This window comes from Acomys minous (assembly GCF_964271855.1).
Source record: "Acomys minous genome assembly, chromosome: 8".
NCBI classification, from domain to species: domain Eukaryota; kingdom Metazoa; phylum Chordata; class Mammalia; order Rodentia; family Muridae; genus Acomys; species Acomys minous.
In genome coordinates, this window is record NC_140489.1 from 101,606,788 (window position 1) to 101,627,154 (window position 20,367).

General features: G+C 51.9%; 1 protein-coding gene across 3 annotated transcripts in view; it reads left to right on the forward strand.

The window, feature by feature from the left end:
- Window positions 1-20,367, forward strand: part of DNMT3A (DNA methyltransferase 3 alpha) — a 109,507-nt gene that overhangs the window by 16,631 nt on the left and 72,509 nt on the right. For 2 of the 3 annotated variants that reach the window (XM_084792594.1, XM_084792593.1), the window contains exon 2: window positions 9,552-9,766. In XM_084792594.1, the coding sequence (XP_084648720.1) occupies window positions 9,704-9,766 (63 nt within the window). In that variant the 5' untranslated portion in view covers window positions 9,552-9,703. Of the gene's footprint in view, window positions 1-9,349; window positions 9,463-9,551; window positions 9,767-20,367 lie in introns of those variants that run through there. The other variant, XM_084792595.1, reaches the window with a different exon arrangement.

Consider the following 20,367-nt stretch of genomic DNA (forward strand, 5'->3'; position numbering starts at 1 on the left):
GGAGGCAGAGGCAGGAGGGTCTCCGAGTTCGAGGCCAGCCTGGTCTACAGAGTGAGTTCCAGGACAGCCAGGGCTACACAAGGGAAAAACCTGTCTCGAAAAACAAAAGGAAAAAAAAAAGGAGGAGGAGCAGGAAGAGAAAAAAGGAGGAGGCGAAGAAGAAGATTGAAGATGTGTCCCATACATACCCAAACTGAACCGGAAAAGTAAGGCGGGCTGGAGATTGTTTTCTGAGCTATCTGTGCCCTAAGTGAGCTTAGCCGCAAAGGTCGTGAGCTAATTACAAGAAGTTGTGATGGGCAGGACAGCCTTTAAACCTTGCTCTCCTTAGGAACAGGGACCATCCCAGACTTCATTTTCCTCATATGGAAAATGGGGATAAAAATAGTACTTGCTGCAGATGGTGGGGCACTGTGTGAGAATTAACGAGATGTTGACATCGTAAAGCTCTATTCACAAGCGTAGAGTGGTGTAGGAGTGCCCAACTTAATAAGTGCAGCTTCCGGTTGAGCGACGTCCACTTGTGGGGACTCCAGGGATTTTGAGAAAGGAGAGAGATTTGTGGGTGGATGAGTCAGACTCTAATAACTGTGAAGATTTATCGATGTTTTCTCAGTGCCAGGCATTCTAGGAAGCATTTTTAATTCATTACTTTTTGAGTCTCTCCATGGTTCTGTGAGGCAAGTCCTGCTATTCCCCTCATTTTACAGGTGAGGAACCTGAGGCACAGTTTTATATCCGGCGAACCTGATTCAAAGGAAAAAAACCAACCAAAAAAACAAACAAACAAGGTTTGAATCAGCCTGGCTCCCTGGAGGACTTCCCTGAGCTGGAGACTGGCTCCTGAGTCAGGCTCCCATCCGTCTCCTCAGACTCACAGCACAGGAAGTTCCTCACTTCAGGTGGGCAAGTGCCCTGCCCAGACAACCGTCATCTTTGACTCATTCTCTTCATCCCTTGGTTCTTTGTCCTGGGCCCTACTCGGTCCATGTGGCCTCAAGACAGTGAGTGGCTGACAGCCCCTGACTCACTTTTGGCTCTTCTTATCTCTCTATACCATCAGCGTTTAAAGAAAAAAAAAAGGGCCCAGGTAAGGCCTCTGATTGGCTCTTTCAGGAAACATGTTTTGCATTAGGGTGGGTTTGGGGAAAATGCAAGCACAGTCAACACCTTCAGCAATCCCCAGGAGGCTGGAGGTGGGGAGGGAGGGGCTCCTGGGTTCTGTCAGTGGGTCTGTTTTGGGGGAGCAAGGATGCAGGCCTGTGGGTGCTAAGGGTTTATTTTGGTTGAGAATGATGATACACAGGCCCTCGCTGAAGTGGGAGCTGAGCCCCGAGGCATCAGTTCCTAGGTGCTGAGGAGGCTGAGCTGGAGAGGAAGGTGGAGATGGTGTTGGAGATGGTGTGTGGGACCGATCTGAGGCTGCAGAAGGAAGCTGGATGAGGCAGGCTGTGGTTGGGATGTGTTTAGCATTGGCATCCTCAGTTTGGGAGGGATGAAGGTGAGGTGATATCAGTTTGGACCGGGAGGTAATGCATTTGGAGGACTGGATAGGGACAGGGTGCGTGCTGGGAGGGAGGTAGCTGGCGATGGAACTGTGTGGGTGTGAGGAGCTGGGGTTGTTTGCTGTGTAGGATATGATGATTTCACAGAACAACAGAGAGATGAGTAGCTTGTCCTGTTTCTGGAGAAGAGAGGGAGGCCACACAACGGGTGGCCATAGTTCAGTGAAGGCCTTTCCCTCAGTCCTCATCCCTCCTGATAAAACTCCATCTTTCCTAACAGTTACACAGACAAAAGGTCTAGGGAGCAGGAGAGTACCAGAGAAGATGCAGTGTTTGCCTTCTCCTCTGCCTTCTCTGAGGCTGCCACTGTCGATCTTTTTAGATGTCTCCCCCAGCAGTCTGTCTTTCTTTCTTTTTAAATTTTTACTTAGTTTTGTTTTATATGCATTAGTATGCAGGTGTCAGTTCCCTTGGGGTTACAGACAGTTGTGAGCTGCTATGTGGGTGCTGGGAATTGAACTCCGGTCCTTTATAACAACGGACAGTATTCTTAACCACTGAGCCATCTCTCCAGCCCTCCCCCAGCAATCTTCTGTTACAGTCCTATAGCCTCTGTTTCTGCACATAACGAACAGCTTCTTCTTCTTCTTCTTCTTCTTCTTCTTCTTCTTCTTCTTCTTCTTCTTCTTCTTCTTCTCCTTTTTCTTCTTTTTTGTTTTGTTCTGTTCTGTTTTTTGTTTTTTTGAGACAGGGTTTCTCTGTAGCCTTGGCTGTTCTACATTCACTCTGTAGACCAGGCTGGCCTCAAATTCACAGAGATCCACCTGCCTCTGCCTCCCTGAGTGCTGGGATTAAAGACATGCATCACCACGCCTTGCAAACAACCTCTTTTTTGATCTCTCAAGACAGACATTTTTTTTCTTTGATTTACTGTTTAATAGATCCTCTTTGGAAAAATCATTACATTGTATTTGTGTGTGTGCGCACACCCTGGCACGTGTGTAGAGGCCAGAGGACATCTTGCAGGAGTCTGTTCTCCCCCTCCACTATGGTATTAAAATCAGGTCATCAGGCTTGGCAGCAAGCATCTTTATTCACTGAGCCATCCTGCCCACCTCTGATTATACATTTTCTTTTAAGCCCACAGGCCCTTTCTGCTCCCCGGCATCCTAAATAGTTTGCGTGGTAGGCTTACTATTGACAATACTCTTCTGATATTCATTCAAAATGTGGTTTGCTTATGCTCACATATGTAGATGTCTGCATCTAACAGGCATAATAAAAGTGGCCATCTTCTCCAGGTTGTGGTGGTGCACAACTTTAATCCCAGGATTCGGGAGGCAGAGTCAGGTAAATCTCTGGGAGTTCGAGGCCAGCCTGGTCTATAAAGTGAGTCCAGGACATCCAGGGCTATACAGAGAAACCCTGAAATGGAGAGATTTCCCTGGATTATCTGAGTCCTTCACTGCGACCACAAAGGTCCTTAGACATGAAAGATGAAGGCGGGGCAGAGTGGCAAGGATGTGAGGAGAGACTGATGCCCATTGCCAGCTTTGCAGATGGAAGGAGCCGCGAGCCGTGGAGTTAGCCTCTAGAAGCTGGAACAAGTGGGAAAGTGGATTCTCCCGAGGAGCTGTAGGACCCTACCAGCACCTTGACCTTAGCCTTGAGAAACCACTACAGAGTTGCCAGATAAGAAATCTGTTCCTATCGCCGGGCGTGGTGGCGCGTGCCTTTAATCCCAACACTCGGGAGGCAGAGGCAGGCGGATTGCTGTGAGTTCGAGGCCAGCCTGGTCTACAAAGTGAGTCCAGGATGACCAAGGCTACACAGAGAAACCCTGTCTCGAAAAAACCAAAAAAAAAAAAAAAAAAAAAAAGGAATCTGTTCTTTTAAGCCATTAATTTTGAGTTACAGAAAAAAATTTGTGTGGTGTGGGGGTGTATAAGCACCTTTGGTAAATCAACATAATTGCATCATTATGTCAATGTAACTGTTATTCACAGCTGAGCCTAACAAGTTTCCTTTTCCTTTTTCCCTATAGTTAGTGGTTGCCTTGTTGTCTCTGTGCCTGTTGCTAACTCCGTCTCTAGTCTCCTGATAGCCATCAGAATGGCTTTGCATACGGACAGTTAACAGTGGGTTGAAAATATTTCTGTTCCTCTTTTGAGGTCTGTGCCCTCTTACCCTGGGTCCGCTGCTCTCTAGGCATGTGGCTGTGGTCGCTGACATTCGCGATGCCCCTCTGTGCTCGCCCTTGAAACTCTCCCCACCTGTTGGTTGTGACTGTGTTTGTGCCTTCCTCTTGCTCAGTCCCACTCGCTGGGTGGAGCATGTCCTCTAGGACAGGTGACTGAGCATCCAAACAGAGCCAGTGCCTTGGTTCTGATGGTGGAGCAGGACTAGAAGGTGTTCCTGCCGCCTGTCAGGGTCCAGCGGCAGAAGCACTGTGGCAGGCCTGTGTCTTGAGTCACGTGCCAGGTGGTGGCTGCATAGTCTCTTTCCAGCTCCACAGCAAAGAGTCCTTTTCCTTGTCTCATGTGCTGGGTCTCCTGTATTGCAGACACTTTGCCCCAGCTTCCTCCAGATACAATGTGAGACCTTGTGTGGTGGTGCTTCAGTGCAGCTGTGTAACATGCTGGTCTATCTGGTCAGCCGTCACCTCAAGCACCAATGATTCCTTTGTGTTAAGGACAATCAACTCCTCTTATTAGCTGTGTTGACATTCAAGACTAATTGGTGTCCGCCATGGTTGCTCTCCTGTGCTTCAGGGCATTGAAAGTTACTGTTTCATGGGGCTGGAGAAATGGCTCAGGAGTTAGGGGTGCTTGCCGCTCTTTGCAGAGGGCCTGGGTTCTGTTCCTGGCATCCATGGGTGCCATGGGATCCAGTTCCTGGAGATCCAACATTCTCCTCTGGCCTCTGAGGGCACCATCCACATTAAAAAAAAAAAAAGTTATTTCTTTAGCCAGTGGAGGTATACACCTTTAATCTCAGTGCTCCGGCTGGCGGTAGCAGCAGGCAGCCTGGTCTAGAACCACTTCAAGGATAGCCAGGGCTACACAGAGAAACCTTTTCTTGAAACAATAACAACTTATTACTTATATCTAGGTGCACCCCTGTACCCATTAACCATCTTTACTCCATCCTCTCACGCCTCTCTTCCCTTCCTCTGGTAACTGCCAGGCTGTGCTTATTTCTGTGAGACCGACATGTGAAACAGCTTTCTCCCCTTGCTCTTCCTCCCTGAGGCAGAGGGTCTCACTATGTAGCTCTGGCAGGCTTGGGACTTGCTATGTAGATGAGACCGTCTTTGGACTCACAGAGATCTGCCTGCCTCTGCCTCCCAAGTGCTGGGGTTAAAGGCGTGCGCCATCACGCCTGGGCAAACTTTTACGTGTAAGTGATGCCATGTGGTATTTTTCTTTCTATGCCTGACTTACTTCCTAATCGAAGGTGCGCCCAGCTCTTCCACACTGCTGCAAATGACAGTTTCATTGTTTTGTAATTGAACAATAACTGGGATGGGCCTACAGCCGTCTTCTCTTTATTTGGTCAGCCATTGGCAGGTGCCTAGGTGGATCCCTGTGGCAAGCAGCACCTCAGTAAAGGCGTACGGGAGTACAGATGTCTCTCTGACGTCATATAACAGTGGGCTAGTGGGATCCTGGATCATATGGTAAATCATTTTATTTCTGGTCAACCGCTGGGTTTTGTGTTTTTACCCCCATGCTCGCTTGTTTGTTTTTCAAGACAGGGTTCCTCTGTGTTAGCTTGGCTGTCCTGGACTGACTTTGTAAACCAGGCTAGGCTGGCCTCTAACTCACAGCGATCCACCTGCCTTTGCCTCCCAAGTGCTGGGATTACAGGCAGCCACCACCACACCCTGCTTACCCCTATGATTTTGTATTTGTAGAAGTTCTGTTTTTAAAGGTGCATTTGTTTCTAACAATGTTTATGTGTGCGTGTCTGTATATGTATTTGTGTCTGTGTTTGTGAATGTGGCTTCCCAAGGAAGCCAAGGGTTGTCACATCCTCAGATGCTAGAGTTATGGGTGGTTGTAAGCCAGTTGACATGAGTGCTGGGAGCTGAACCCTGTCCTCTTCAAGGCAGCATGCACTCTTAACCGCTGAGTCATCTCTCCAGCTCTTAGAAGATCTTTTCTTTTCTCTAAGGTTTTTTTCCAGTAGCATCACTATAGAAACATCTTTGTATATAACATTTGTTTCCCCAGGTTCCTCTTACCATTGCTGTGTTTTGTTGCAGTTGGTTTGGTTTTACTTATTATGGTCCTTATCTTCCAAGGCTTTCCCAAAATATCTATTGGCGCTTGGTTGGCCTTTCTAGATTAAGAACTGCAGGAGGCAGAGGCAGGCAGAGCCCTGTGAGTTCTAGGTCAGCCTCATCAATATAGCAAATTCCAGGCCAGACAGGGCAACATAGCGAAACCCTTTCTCTGAGTGAATGAATGAATGAATGAATGAACGGCAGAGGACTAACTGGATGTGGTGGCTCACGCCCAAAATCACCACTCAGATTGTAGAGGCAGGAAAATCTCTAGTTTGAGGCCATCCCAGGCTACACAAGAGAGTTCCAGGACAGCATAAACTCTATAATGAGATCCTGTCTCGGAAAATAAAACAAAACAAACAACTGAGATCAACTAACCCAGAGAAGTTGAGTGAAAGCTCTGCGCCAAAGACTTGTCAGCTTTCAGATCCACAGGGGCAGACGGAGCAGGCAGTCCTGGCTCCATACGGAATTGATGTGATCCAATGCCTTTGCTCCAGAGGAGCTCAGGGCCTGCCTGCCACTTTTCCAGCCCAGCAGGGGAACAGCCTAAGCACTGGCATCTACATGCGGGGCAGGGGAAGAGGTGCAGGTGTAGGGATGGTTCTTGCTCCAACCTCTTTATTTTTACACATGCACTCTCACGAAGCCTAGTCCCACAGCTGCCTGGTGCCATGGCAACAAGTATCTGTTGAGAACTGCCCACTAAAACCAGCTTCCAGCCAGGCATGACGGCACACGCCTTTAATCCCAGCACTCGGGAGGCAGAGGCAGGCTGATCACTGTGAGTTCGAGGCCAGCCTGATTTACAAAGCAAGTCCAGGACAGCCAGGGCTACACAGAGAAACCCTGTCTCAAAAAAACCAAAAACAACAACAGAAACAAACAGCTTCTACATGCTGGCCTCTGATTTAGCTGTTAAGCTGCTTTCCCGATCTTGAAATTTTGTTGGTGATGTCTTTTCCCTTGTCCTGTCCATTCTTGTCACTGCGACTCTTCTGACGCGGTGGCACACGCGTGTGATCCCCATGCTTGGGTGATGGGAGGCAGGAGGGTCAGGAGTTCAAGGATGCACATTTCTTCTCCTGAAGATTGACTTATTTGTGTGTGTGGTGTGTGTGTGTGTGTGTGTGTGTGTGTGTGTGTGTGTGTGTGTGTGTGTAGGTCAGAAGAGGATGCCAGATCTGATCTAGAGTTACAGGATGTTTTGAGGCACCTGATGTGGGTGCTGGTAACCAGGATCCTTTGGAAAAGCAGCGAGCACTCTTAACCACTGAGCCATCTCTCCAGCCCCAAGGATGAACGCTTTTATGCTATTATAGACGTTACTTAGGTTCACTATGGACATGAAGAATTATTGAGGAAAAGATAAAAACAGCTGGTGGTGGACACCTGGCTCATGGTGAGGGTTTCTGTGGTGCAGCCTTGGCCTTGGTAAAGAGGACAGTAGGTGCTGGGGCCTCAGGAGACTGTAGTGGGCTCTGTAGCCTGCTGCCAGCTCGGGGCCCACGGTCCTAGAGCCCACTGCTCTCGTGTTCAGGTGGAAAGTGCTATGTCCAGGCTTGAGGCCTTGGTCACTCAGTGGGACCCCGCCTGGTTACATGATTTCTGACGATGCTGAGGGGTTTTGAGGTCTCTGGAGAAAGACAAAGGGACCTAGGTTTGACCCAGGACCACTGTTCTCTGTGATGACCTTTCACAAGCCTCACATGTCAGGGACATGGGTGGCCCGAGGGATTTCCTTCCTTTCCCTTTCCTTTCCTGGGCAGGACTGCTCTTGTGGTCGATGCCCTCTGCTGTTCTGCTTCTTCTGCCCCACCCCCACCCCGGGGCACAGGCTCCTCTTGCAGAACTCCAATGCAGGTTCCCCTGTGTCTCTCCGGACCACGGAATGGACTAATTCCCATAACTTGCTCTGTGCCTGGTCTGCCTCCGTTGTGGGGTGCTTGAAGGTGTCTAGTCTGCCTGCAGCGCTGCTGTCACCTGTGAGGCCCCCCAATAGGCTGGCAGGTGGGAGCCTGATGACGTCATGGAGGTCCGCTAACCCAGTCAGGGCCTTATCTGCTGGCTCTGGGTCCGGCATAGCATTCTTCTCTACTGACTGCCTCTCTGGGCCATCACCCACTTGTCAAGGTTTTGATGTGGGGTGTTTGCAAACAACTACAGTCATCAAGGGGAAATTGGAATTTGGAAGGGATCACTGCCAATAACAGGAGGGGAGCCTCTCAGAGTACCCGGTCAGGTCAGTTTTCCTCTCGGCTGTGGACAGCAGTTTCTATGGGCTTGGGGATGGGGGACTCAGTCATGAGATCTGGCTCACACCTCAGACACGGCCCAACTGTTTGAGCCTTAGCCCTAGTAGTAAAGTATGAAAGTGCTTGGAGCTTTCCAAATGAGGTGGAGTGTCACTGAGTGGAGCCACTCTCCCCGTTGCCAGCCACCAGCTCAGGTATTTGGGCAGCCAGCCCTGATGGAACTCAGTACCCTGACAAGCTTAGTGCTGTAGGCAGTAAGGTGCTCCCTAGACAGGGTGCCGCTGCTGGGCACCGCCTCTCTAGCAGGTCTCGGGCCTTTTTTTCTAAGGCCCTTTCTCCTGGCTCCAGCTTCCTCCCACCCGCAGTCTTTGCAGAGCCCAAACTGGGGCACCCACCTCCCAGGCTGTCACATCCCTGGGGGAAAGGACAGGGCCCATGGGAAACCCAAGCCTGGGCTGTCTCCCGTTCCTGGTTTTCCAGGGAGCCCTGGCAGAAGGGGCTGGGAGGAAAGGCCCAACCCGGAGAGGAGCTGACTAGCTGAGCAGGGAACTGGAAGGGGAAGGGTGTGGGTGGGCTCCGATCCAGCCTACCTCCTCCTCTGCCACTGCTGCCAATCCCCTCCGGGGCACGCATACACTCAAGGCAGGGGCTTGGCGCTGGCTCTTGGGTTGTGGGGGAGCAGGAACCGTTGTGTGTCTCCCGGAGTGAAGGGGGTTGATTTGTCGCCCGTAACACACCCACCCTGAGCTGTGGCCTGAGGCTCAGGCTTTGTTATTTCACTGGCTTGCGGCCCACACCTGGAGGAGGGAGGCGAAAAAGCCCCTAAAATACAGCTGTGCGCGCATTTGGTAGGGCTCAAGCCTACCAGTTCTGACAGCAAATGGGGCCACAAGAGGGGTTTGGAGATAGAGGCCATGAGCCTCACTGCTTGGCACCCACGGAGTCCAGCAAACCGGTATCCCAACACCACCTGGGCTCCGGGCCTCAGCTTTGTCAGTGGGGCACCGGTCCGGGGCAAGCTGAGCAAAATGACATTCATTTCACTACATCCTGTGGCTGCTGCTCACTTCCTCCTCCACTCGAGGAGCGGTGTGGGGGTGGGGGTGGGGGGTCGAGTGAGGACAGATTAGAAGGAAAATGTAGCTGGGCTGGGGGCCTCTGGTGGTGGCTGGGGTTTCCCAGGGACTGGTGGGGTGGGAGGGAGGGTTGCGGAAGTCTTCAAAGGGAGGAAAAGCTGAGAAGGGAGGAGCGGGCGGCCTCTGGAAGTCCCAAAAGTGGCACACTCACACACAACACCTTTGAGTTTCTGAAAGGGACTGTCTGTCATAGCTTCCAGGCTCTCGGAGGAAGCGGAGGCTGCCTCAGTTTCTCACACTCCGGGGAGCTGTCGAGACAGACTGGGACAAGAGAGGTCAGAGGCCAGGCTGGCCCGGGGCTGGAGACTAACAATCCTGGGAGGAACTGAGCTGTGCCCTGCTAACCAGCTTTTCGTCCACACAGGCAGAACCACCTGAAGCCCAGCGCTGAGGCAGCATCAGGATCTATGTTTAAGTTTTAGCGCTTGGTTACAAAGATCGCGATAATTCCTTCTCTGAAGCCCTCACTGCCCACAGCGCCCACACAGCCTGCCTCCTACTGCGCAGCTGCCAGCAATGCCCTCCAGCGGCCCCGCGGACTCCAGCAGCTCCTCTCTGGAGCGGGAGGATGATCGAAAGGTGAGTAGCCCTCTCAGCTCTTTAGGGGACCCTGTGGCTGGTGCCCAGGGAAGGAGTGGGGCCTGTCCATACATAATGACATCTTGGAGGGGGGTGGGGTGGGTGCTGAACTCCTTCTGTGATGGGTGGGGAGGGTCACACGCGTTGATCATTCCTTCTAATCTGCGCTGGGATAAATTCTGAGGTGAGGTAGGGCTCTGAACTCAGGCAGTCTGATTCCTGGACGTTAGCTATAGTCACTGTGGTCTTTGAGCCTCATCCGTCCCAAATCCTAGGTCTGTGCAGCTTTGAGGGGGGAGTGTCCAAACCCTGGATTTCTTTTTGGAGGTGCCCTACGCTAGCTGTGAGACCTGGGGTAGGCCATTGTGCCTCTGTGTTGGAGCTGCCTCTATTTCCCCCTGTATTTAGTAGCTTTCTGGGGGCACTGTAGACATGAGGCGATCAGCCCACACAGATATTCAAGCACGTGGCTTTGTTCAGAAGCTCAGTAGCAAGTGACGTCATCGACCTTTGGTGATAATGATGTCCTACCCACCCAGGCTCCAAGTGAGTGTCACTGGGTAACCCTTGATGTGGCTCTGGGCCATGGAACCAGTGACTTCCGTGTTTTCAGAGTCCCGTGAGAGGAGGCTTCTTCACCCCACTGCTGAGCTCCAGCTCAGGATCAGGTCAAAGGGGCTCGTCAGATGGATGGGAATCCCTCTAGGGGCCATATAAGTCACCTTGGAGCTGCGGCCAGGAACTCTAACACTGGACTCTGTCCCCTCTGTCACTCCGTGAACTGTCCTGCCTCCCTGAGCCACATTCTGACAAGGAATGTCCACACAGGCAAGGGACAAAGCTGGGAACCCTCCTCACACCCAGCTCTTTTCTGCCTTGTATATCCTTAAAGTGTGCTTCTGTGTTCTCAGAGTTTTCCATCCCTTGTTCCTTTTGTCCTGGTGACAACCCTAGAAACAGATGCGGTGAGACAGGTGGCCCTGGTTTATAGAAGGGGACGTTGAGCTTAGTGGTAAATCCAGGTGGGGGTCTGATCTCTTGCCTCCTGGAGACCAGTCAGGTTATGGTAAGGTTATGCTTACCTTACTATAACCACCCATAGTCCCAGTGCAGACAAGGATCCCATTCCTAGTATACACACATAAGTCCAGGGGCCCAGCCTGCAGCCCTGCCCACTGCTGTGTGGGTGTGTATGTAGTCATATGTACTAGCAAGCCTGGAGTCACTGTGTGCCCCTAATGGGGCTCTTGGGATCCTGTAGTTCAACCACCGCCCCACTTTAGACGTGGTCTCATGCAGTCCAAGCTGGCCTTAAACGCTCTGTGTAGCAAAGGATGACCTTGAGCTCCTGGCTCTCGTTCACCTCCTGAGTGCTGGGCCAGGGTTGTGCCACCCCAGCTGGTCTGTGCAGCTCAACCCCAGCCTGGTGTGTACAAGGCATACCCTCTGCTCTCGGAGTTACAGCCCCAGTGCCCCAGCCTCTCCTTTCTGATCTCGTGGGAAATGCCTAGATGGTCTGAGCTCCTGCAGGCGTTCTGAACTCCAGGAGTGCACAGTCCCTGGCCGCCGTGCTGGGGTGCTTACGGTCTCCTGGATCCCTCCTTTCCTTGGGCCTGGCTTGGTTTCTCTGCTAGGTTGGGTGCCCCTGAGCCTCCCCCTGGCTCTGTGTTCTGATGAATGCTGATACAGCTTCACGTAACTCTTCAGACACCCCCACAGCTGGGACTGTGCACCCCACCCTGCACAGTAAGCAGGTCTGGTGCCTTCTGTACTGTAATAGTTCAGTATGGAACAGAGGAAGAAACCCCAGAGAAGGAGTCACAAGTCCCAGGCCCCGAGCCCTGGGCCTGTCCCTTATGGGAGATGTAACTTCAGGCCATCTGGGCTTGTGTTTGCTCAGCTGGAAAGTGGGATAGTAACTCTAGCCTTGCCTGTCTCACAGGGTGCCTGTGGAAGTCAGGTGAGGTCATGGGCAGGGAAGTGCCCTGCAGACAGCAGAGTCTGGTCCAATTATGAGGGATTACGATTGCTATTATTATCTACCCCATAGTAACTGTTCTGGCTCCGGTGGCAACAAACACACGCCCAGCCCTAGATCCTGGGACTGATAGAGCAAGCACACTCACATACTGGCAAAGGCCATTATCCCAAAAGATGACAGCAATCTGGATAGACAAAGGCTAGAGCCTGGCTGAGCCTCCTCGCTAACCACCTACACCCACAGCACATATGCCGGCTCACCTGGCACCTATGGGCTGGCTCCAGTAGAGCCACCTGGTAAAGGCAGGTAGAGACACTGACAGTTGCCATAATGGTCCTTAAAAGCCAGCCTGGGGCAGGGACATTATGTAGCTGCATTTGGGGGACAGGGACTTGTTCCATAGCCCAGGATCCTACAGAGGTGACGCAGACACCTGGCACAATGGAGCCATCTGCTGAGCCGGGGGTGGAGTGGGGTGGGGGGGCAGAGTTGTCAGGGGAGCAGGGGAAGGGGTGAGGCTTCCCTTTCATTCACCAGCCCTGCCTGCCTATCCAGCCTTATCCTCTGCCTCCAGATACCTTTTATGCCCTTCCAGGATCTAGCCTTTGTGTTTGCCTTACCTCTCCTGCTGGCTACTTCCTTGAGCACTCCCCTGTCTGGGAAAGCCCTGGCTGCACTCTCTTGGGCTATGGCTATAGACCAGTGCTTCTCAACTGTGACTCCCAAATCAGCCACATCAGCATCACCTGCAAACATGTGGGGACTTCAAGGTGCTTGCCCCTGCCTGACCTGCAGAGTTGAGAGCTCTGGGGACAGGACCCCTGAGTCTGTCACCCATAGCCCAGGAGGGTGGGGTCTCAACCCCTCTCTTACACGATTTCCCCAGGGTCTGCAGTGGCGTGACGTAGGAGGCATGCCGTGGATGGGAGCCAGATGGCATCAGACTCCACCAGGGAAGTCCAGGGCCAGGCAGATGGGGTGCAGAGTCAGGGAGACGGACAAAAGGGGGCTATTCTTATCTCTGAGAGTACACAGAGGGATCTGTAGAAGTGAGTTCCCTTCCTGCATCCTGCCATCCACGAGCTGGGCAGAGGTTGCTGCTTGGGGAGGCTGAAAGCAGAGGTCGGGTGGGCATGGAGGTGGTGGTGGGAGGCCATCTCCGTAGCCTCTGTGCTGTCTTTTCTCTGCCTTCAGAAACTTTGTGGCCAGGATGCATTCGCTAGACACTTTACATGCATTATTCTAATTCTTATAATTGCCCTAAAAGGCACTGGTAGTTTCATGATTCTCTCTTATTGAGGACTAAATTGAAGCCTGGAGATGCTAAGTCACTGGTCCGGCGTCTCCTGGACTCCAGTTCAGTGTCCTCCAGGGCGAAGCGGGTGCCGTGAACAGTGGCTTCCAGATGTGCTGCCTGGCAGCGCTGCGTGGGCGGCTCCTGCTGCAGGTTCAAGGGTGTTTATTTAGATTGAAAGTTGGGAGTCTGTGGCTTCCCTGTGCCTGTCGAAGGCACTTCTCTAGCAGGAATGCCTGTGTGCGTGCTTGCGCGCGCACACACACACACAGAGAGAGAGAGAGAGAGAGAGAGAGAGAGAGAGAGAGGGAGGGAGGGAGGGAGGGAGGGAGGGAGGGAGGGAGAGAGAGAGCGAGCCAGAGAAGTCTTCCTCATTGAAGACACTACTGTGGCCATCTGACTTCTCCCCATCCCTCAGTCTTTGGATGTATTGCTCCTTTCTTCCTCCTTCCATTCCTGTCTCTCTTCAGACTTCCTTACCTTTCTAGGGGCCTCGCACTCAGCTCAGGTCCAGAAGTCTGCTGGGTGAAGTGGATGGTGGTCCTGGAGGGCTAGTGAAGGGCGTGGGTAGGGAGGTACGAGGCTGGTCAGGCCGGACCAGGCTATGTCCGTCAGGCAGGTCCTCTTGCGGCTTACCCCTTCTGCCTTTCCTGTTGTGGGGTCGAGGAGACTACAGGGGTGCATATTTGTGTTGGGGGGCTCGTGTGTGGTGTGTGTGTGTGTGTGTGTGTGTGTGTGTGTGTGTAGGTGTATACATGTATAGGGTGCTCAGGCTAAGGTTGGGGCTCTTTCCTTCCCTCCCTCCTGGCAAGTGCAGGTTTCCCTTGGCATCGAGCGCTTCCTCTCTGTGGCACACAGCTCAAGGGCATCCTTGGGTGAGGTCCCTGCCAGCTCCACAGGTCTGCAGGAACCAGGAGCATCCTGGGGGCCCTGTCTTTTCTGCCCTCAGATTTCCCTATGCATTCACTAGGGCTGCCTGCTCATTAGAGGCTCCTTTGAAAAACATGTTTATATTTTTTTTAATTGAAAAATTATTTATTTTAAATCGTGTGTGTGTACATATGTGCTCTCGCACGCGCACACACCCCACATGTGTGTAGGCATCTGTGGAGACGAGAGATGCCGGATCCTCTGGAGCTGGAGTTATAGATGCTTGTGAGTTGCATACTGTGGGGGCTGGGAGTAAAACTCAATTCCTCTGAAAAAGCACTGAGCAAACCACCTCTCAGGCCCTCACCCTAGAGGACTTTTAAATAGAGAAAAGCTGATTTTTTTTTTTCTTTCCACATAATAATGACATGTACAGTTCTACTTAGTGGAGTAATTGAATGCTTAGCACTTGTTGCAGGCTTGTGATGTACACGACCCACTAGAGCTGACTAGGGCCCCAGCTATGCTTTATATTGTCTAAAATTCTGTAAAGTTAAGATGCTATGAACCGGCAAGTGTAGCTATGCTCTCAGTAAGGCCTCAGGTGGGGTCAGCCCGGCCCTAGAGATCTGGATTTGCAGTAGGGCTTTCCTGCATGACTTGGTGGCAGGGCCCCCACTGTGCCTCCTGGAGATGTTTCAATGAAATGGTACATACGAGTGATTGATTAACTTAGGGACCTGCCACATAGTAAGACAGCATAACTAGTCTAGATAACTATCGCTTATTTACCTGCCTGCTTGCCTCCATAGCTGCCTGTCAGCCTGCCCCTCTCTGGGCCGTGAGGGAAGGGAGCCGGGGTATATGTGTGTGGAGTGTGGCATTTGAGGAGAAACTCCCTTCTCCAGGCACAAAAAGCTGGAGGTGCCTATTCACGTGGGACAGAAGGGAAGCCAAGGCAAGTGGCAGTGAGACCTCCTGGTTGCTGTGGATAGCTGCAGCCCTGAGCAGGGGCCACACAGCCAGACCTACGGTCACTTGGGTCCTTCCTGCTGTAAATGATAAGAGGAGGACTGGAGCCCAGCCGGGTTAGGAAAGCAGGTCCTCTAGGGTAAGTGTAGCAAAGAGTGGACTCAGCTATCTCAAGCAGACAAGTGGCCTAGGACAGGAAACAGTCCCTTATGCGCTGGCACCTGACCTGGGCCCAGGTTGTGCCTGTGGCTACCTTTGCAGAGCCATAGGACAGTTAAGGTGGTCAGCCTTAACTTCACATCTTACGTCACAGTGTGGTGTGGCAAGTCCCTCAGGCATCTCCTCACACAGCCGTTAGTGCAGCCGTTCATAGTGACCTGGGAGGCGCCTGCTGCCTTTATCCTAGGGCAGTTGGCAAAGGGCAGGTGGCTGCAACGTAGTTTCATCTAGACTCACCCCTCTGTCAGCCAGGGATGTCCAGAGCCCTGGTGGGCTGCAGAAGGAACAGGCATGAGTGTGCCAATGAGGCTGGCTGCCGGCAGGCCAGCAGGAGCGGTCCGCGGTAGCCCTCACCATAATATCAGCCAAAGGTTTGTTTGTGTTGTCATCTCTCGCTCAGGCCTGAGCGAGGTACACTGTAGGTACCCAGTGGATATTTTTGTCATATCCCTGTCGCCTGGTCTGATGGTAGGGGCTGAGCTGCAACCTACTGAGTGTTTGCTCCAGAAGTGGGTGAGACAAGCAGCTAGTGGAAACAGGATGCATGCCCTGACAGGCAAAACTACTTATTTATTTTTTGTTTTTGTTTTGTTTTGTTTTGTTTTGTTTTGTTTTGTTTTAGAGACAGAGCTTCTTTGTATAGCCCTTGGCTGTCCTGGAACTCACTCTGTAGACCAGGCTGGCCTCGAACTCACAGAGATCCACCTGCCTCTGCCTCCTGAGTGCTGGGATTACAGGCGTGTGCTGCCGCCGCCACCCAGCAGCAAAACTATATCCCTTATTATTTATGAAGCACCTGCTATATACAAACACCCAGACCCTGTAGGGAACCCCAAAAAGGACACTAAGGCATGGTTCCTGTCTCCAGAAATGTGATGGCCTTCGGCTCAGAGGAATGGTTCCTTCCCATCAATAATTACTCTAGGAAACCAGTGAATGTTTGCTGACTACGGTCAGTTCCTGAAATGAAGGGCTGCTGAGCTCGCAGAGCTGACTCTGGAAATTTCTTCAGCAATTCTTGTTATTCGCAGTCCTCGGCCTCTTGTTACACACGGTTGTGCCTGTGTAGCAAGAACCACCTGTGTAGGGGGACAGGGCATGTCTGCATGTGACAGCGGTGCATGTTTCGTACAGGTCTGGGAGGCCCTGCTAGGGATCCTGCAGCAGGGTGCTCAGGCAGCCCAGGGCAGGGCTTTGCCTCCTGCAGAAGACAATTCTTTCGACAGATTCCACAGCCGTAGACAGCCCCTGGGAGGCCAGCCAGCTGGCAAAGGCTCCGCACGCTCATTGTCCTGGGAGGCCTGGGCAAGTAGCTGGCTAGATCTGGCAAGTTCGTCCCCTTGACTCAGACATCAACTTGAGGCCTCTGTTCAGCAGATTCTGGGTCAGTGGCTTCTGGTCTAAGCGCTGGTTGGGAGAATGGATGTCTTTCTGTTTCTGGGAAAGGGCTTCAGGCAAAATATCTCTTTGGGGGGTCAAGGACCAATGTCTAACAATCGTGAGTGAGCGTGCATGTGTACCAGTGAGTATCAGTTTCGCATTTCTGTGTTTCCCCTGCGTGCCTGCACATGTGTGCGTAGAACATGGCATAGGGGGATGCCATGCTACACACAAAAGACCCACAGACTGGGAATGAGAAGATGGCGCTCTCCTGCCTCCGCCTTCTACAAATCTCAGACTCTCTCAGAGCTTTGGTTTACCACCTGTGTGATGGCGGAACGTGGCACCTACTCTGGTTTCTGTAAATCGTAAGAATAAAATGAAACAGAGCCGGGGGTGATAGTGCAAGCCTGTAATCCCAGCTCTCGGGAGGTAGAGGAGGGAGGATCAGAAGTTCAAGGCCAGACTCAGCTACCTAGCGAGCTCCAGGGTGGCCTCAGGTACTGGGGGAGCCTGTTTCAAAACCCAACAACAAAAACGAGTATGTGGAAATGCTTTGTTGATTCTGCTGTACTGTACAAATGTTGTTGGCATGGCCCAGCTTGTCAGAGAGCAAAGATGTGTGTGCGTGGGGCTTTAAAAAAAAAAATCCATCCAGTGAGCTGCGCCAAAATGTAGGTCAAATCATAGCCTCAGAAGTTCCGAGAGTGGCTGATGGGAACCACCTAGTCTCACAGGCCGCCCTAGCTGAAGGTGCCCACAAAGCTGTGAAGACATCCAGAAAAGGAAAGTGGCAATTATGTTTTAGGTATAGAGGGTATGCTTTAGGTTGGGTGTCGAGGCACACACCTGACACTTGGGAGATGAAGGCAGGAGGAGCTCATGGGCAGTCTGAATTACACAGCGAGGGCCTCCCTCCCTCAACAAACAAACAGCAACAAATGAATAACAAAACAGGTGTGGTTACCAGCACTTGAGAAGAGACCTGTTGTAAGTTTAAGGCCATCCCAGGCCACAGAACGAGTTTTAGACCAGGTTGGTTTAAAAGCACGGTAATCCCGTGTGTGACTGTGGAGACAGAGCTGTGTGACGCTGTGCCCTATGCACCCTGTGTTTGCACGGGCTCGTAGGTTCGCGTGTGTGTCTCCTTCGTGCATATGGACTCCATTCTTGACTGAGTATCTGCTAGCTAAGGGGTTTGTAGTGTCTGTCAGTCTCGGCTTTAGTTCTTTTCCGTCATCGTTGTGTTTTTGACCAGGCTCTCAAGTACCCCAGGCTGGCCTAGACCTTCCAATCCTCCCACCTCCACCTCCCAAGAAGTCCCTGTTGGACAAGGATAGTAGTGCATCCCAGAATCCTAGCACTGGGAGGCCAAGGCAGGAGGATTGCAAGTTTGAGACCAGCCTGAAATTCATGGTGAGAATCTGACTCCAAAGCAGCAAATAAACAATAGTTCTCGTTGCTTCCTTCAAGGAGCTCATAGTGAGCACGATGCCCCCAGTTGGACTCCTGGGTGGGAGGCATTACGGGGGGGGGGGGTGTCTATCAGGATCTATCCATTCAGTCTAGGTAGGGGAAGCAAGCCCAGGAAATGAGGCTGGAAACCCTTCAGGGAAGGTGGTCTAGGCAGAAGGAATAGCTATGCTAGCTGCCCGGGGGAGCAGCTGTTTTTGCACCTGCTGCCTATGGGGCTCTTGGAGGGAAAGGAGACACAGGCAGTCCACAAGAGCCCGGGGACCGTTGGAAGGACTCGGAGCTGGGCGTGATCTCACAGGCCCCTGGGATCCCCCTCAGAGAGGGTTAAAGCTCTATAGCATGACATAATCCACCTTGCAATTTGGAAAAGTCAAGGCGCCCCAGCATCTGCATAGCTCACCATAGCAACAGCAGCAGCCAGATGTTGAGATCTGTCTGTTTGTGAGTGATGGCTGCACATGGAGGGGAGATAGCTGGGATTTGCTGGGGGCCAGGAGGGGGATGGGGGGGGCAGGGAGTGCGGGACTGGGAATGCTATGCTGTGTGAAACATTCTAGTCGGGCTGTAGGGAGGCAGGAGGAAGTGAGCGGTTCCCTAGTGACTGTCACGTGCCAGGGTTCATCTGTCCCCTTATCTATATCTCATGCTGTAACCGTGAAGTACGTATGATTCCCATTTGATGGATGAGGAAAGCAAACTGCAGAGGAGATGGTAAGTTTGAGGTGAGCGCAGTGGAAGTCCCTGTCAGCCCTGCGCTCTCCAAACCTCCCCTCTGTATTTTGCGTCCCCCCCCTACCTACAGCTCTTGAAGGAGCTAACCTGGACTTAAATCTGTTCCCAGCAAATGTGTTGCTGTTTCCACTGCTCACGGTGCTGCAGCCCAGACTCTTGCATTTCAATATTAGAGACGCCCCTTGCAGATCTGAGGCGCACAGCCCGCGTTCCTTTGCTTAACCCACCAGCACAGAGGCGGCGTAAGACAGACCCCTAACAGATGCAAGAGGAAACCGCTTGAATCACCACCCCTGGAGCCACCAAGAGCATGGCCCCCTGGCCATCTGTTCACCCCACTCAGTGTATCAGCCCTCTGCCCGGCAGCATGAAACACAGGCGGGCCCAGAGCAGAAAGCATGCCCTCCATTTTAGAATGGCATGCTGATAACTTGCTTTCCACCAGGCTGTACTTCTGAGCTTCGTGGGAATGTGGGAGGCAAGCCTGGATGTGGATCCTGAAGACTTGGGGGGGGGCAGGGGGCAGGGGGGCAGGGGGGGAGGTCTGTGCACAGCTTGCTTCATGCTAGGCATAGGGTGCAGGCCTGGCCCACAGCTCCCTGCCTGGGACTCTGCAGGTTCTGGAGAGGTTCTTCCTAGGTTGGGTTACCCTGAATTGGGTCCATCAGGGACAAAAGTGTGCAGAGTGTGTGTAGTATACCCAGATAGCTTGTAAAGCAAAGGACCACAGCCATACGGCATGGGGTTACCTTTAAGACCCTAGAGTCCTTCCATGAGAACAGGGCCTTGTCAGTAACTAGGACATCAAGTGTCTGGTTTGGCTTGATTCCTGCTTTTGTTTTGGTCAAGGCCTAAGAAGGTCCTGAACTCTCCACACAGACAAGGATAACCTTAAAGTAGGATCTTCCACATCTGCCTCCCAAGTGCTGGCCTCACAGGCATGCATCTCCACACCTGGCCCATGCAGTGCCGGGGGATGGCTCTCCATCTCAAGCACACTAGGCGAGCGTTCTGCTGACCTAGCCCAAGTGGCTTGGGGATTTGGTCATTGCTATGTGGTGGCCATGTGGGTTTGTTTTTGGTTTTTTACTTGTTTTGTTTTTCCTCCATTATACAGAGCCCTGGCTGCCCTGGACTCTCTGTAGATCAGACTGGCCTTGGGATTTTTTTTTATTTTTTTATTTTTTGTTTTTTTTTTTGTTTTTCGAGACAAGGTTTCTCTATGTTATCTTGGCTGTCCTAAACTCACTTTGTAGAACAGGTTGGCCTCCAACTCACAGTGATCCGCCTGCCTCTGCCTCCCAAGTGCTGGGATTAAAGGCGTGTGCCACCACACCCGGCCACACTGGCCTTGTTTAAGGAATTTTGTTTGTTTGTTTTTTGTTTTTCCTGACTAAAGACCCAGCTTAGCTTTCACTCTTTGGTTTTTTAAATGAAATCTAGAAAGTCAAACAAATCCCAAGCAAGTAAACTCTAATAAATGTGCTTTGCTAAAGAAATAGTTCAAATCCCAGGACTTCAGGTAGTGGCAGGTCCTAGGATCCATTCTAGGCCTTGAGGTAGAAACAGTGAAAGACACAGACAACACACCTGCCGTTGATTCACTTTAGAAACCTGAGAGGCAGGCAGGGTGGCTGTGTTCTTACTCTGATTTCCAAGGTTCCTTTTAGGAAAGAC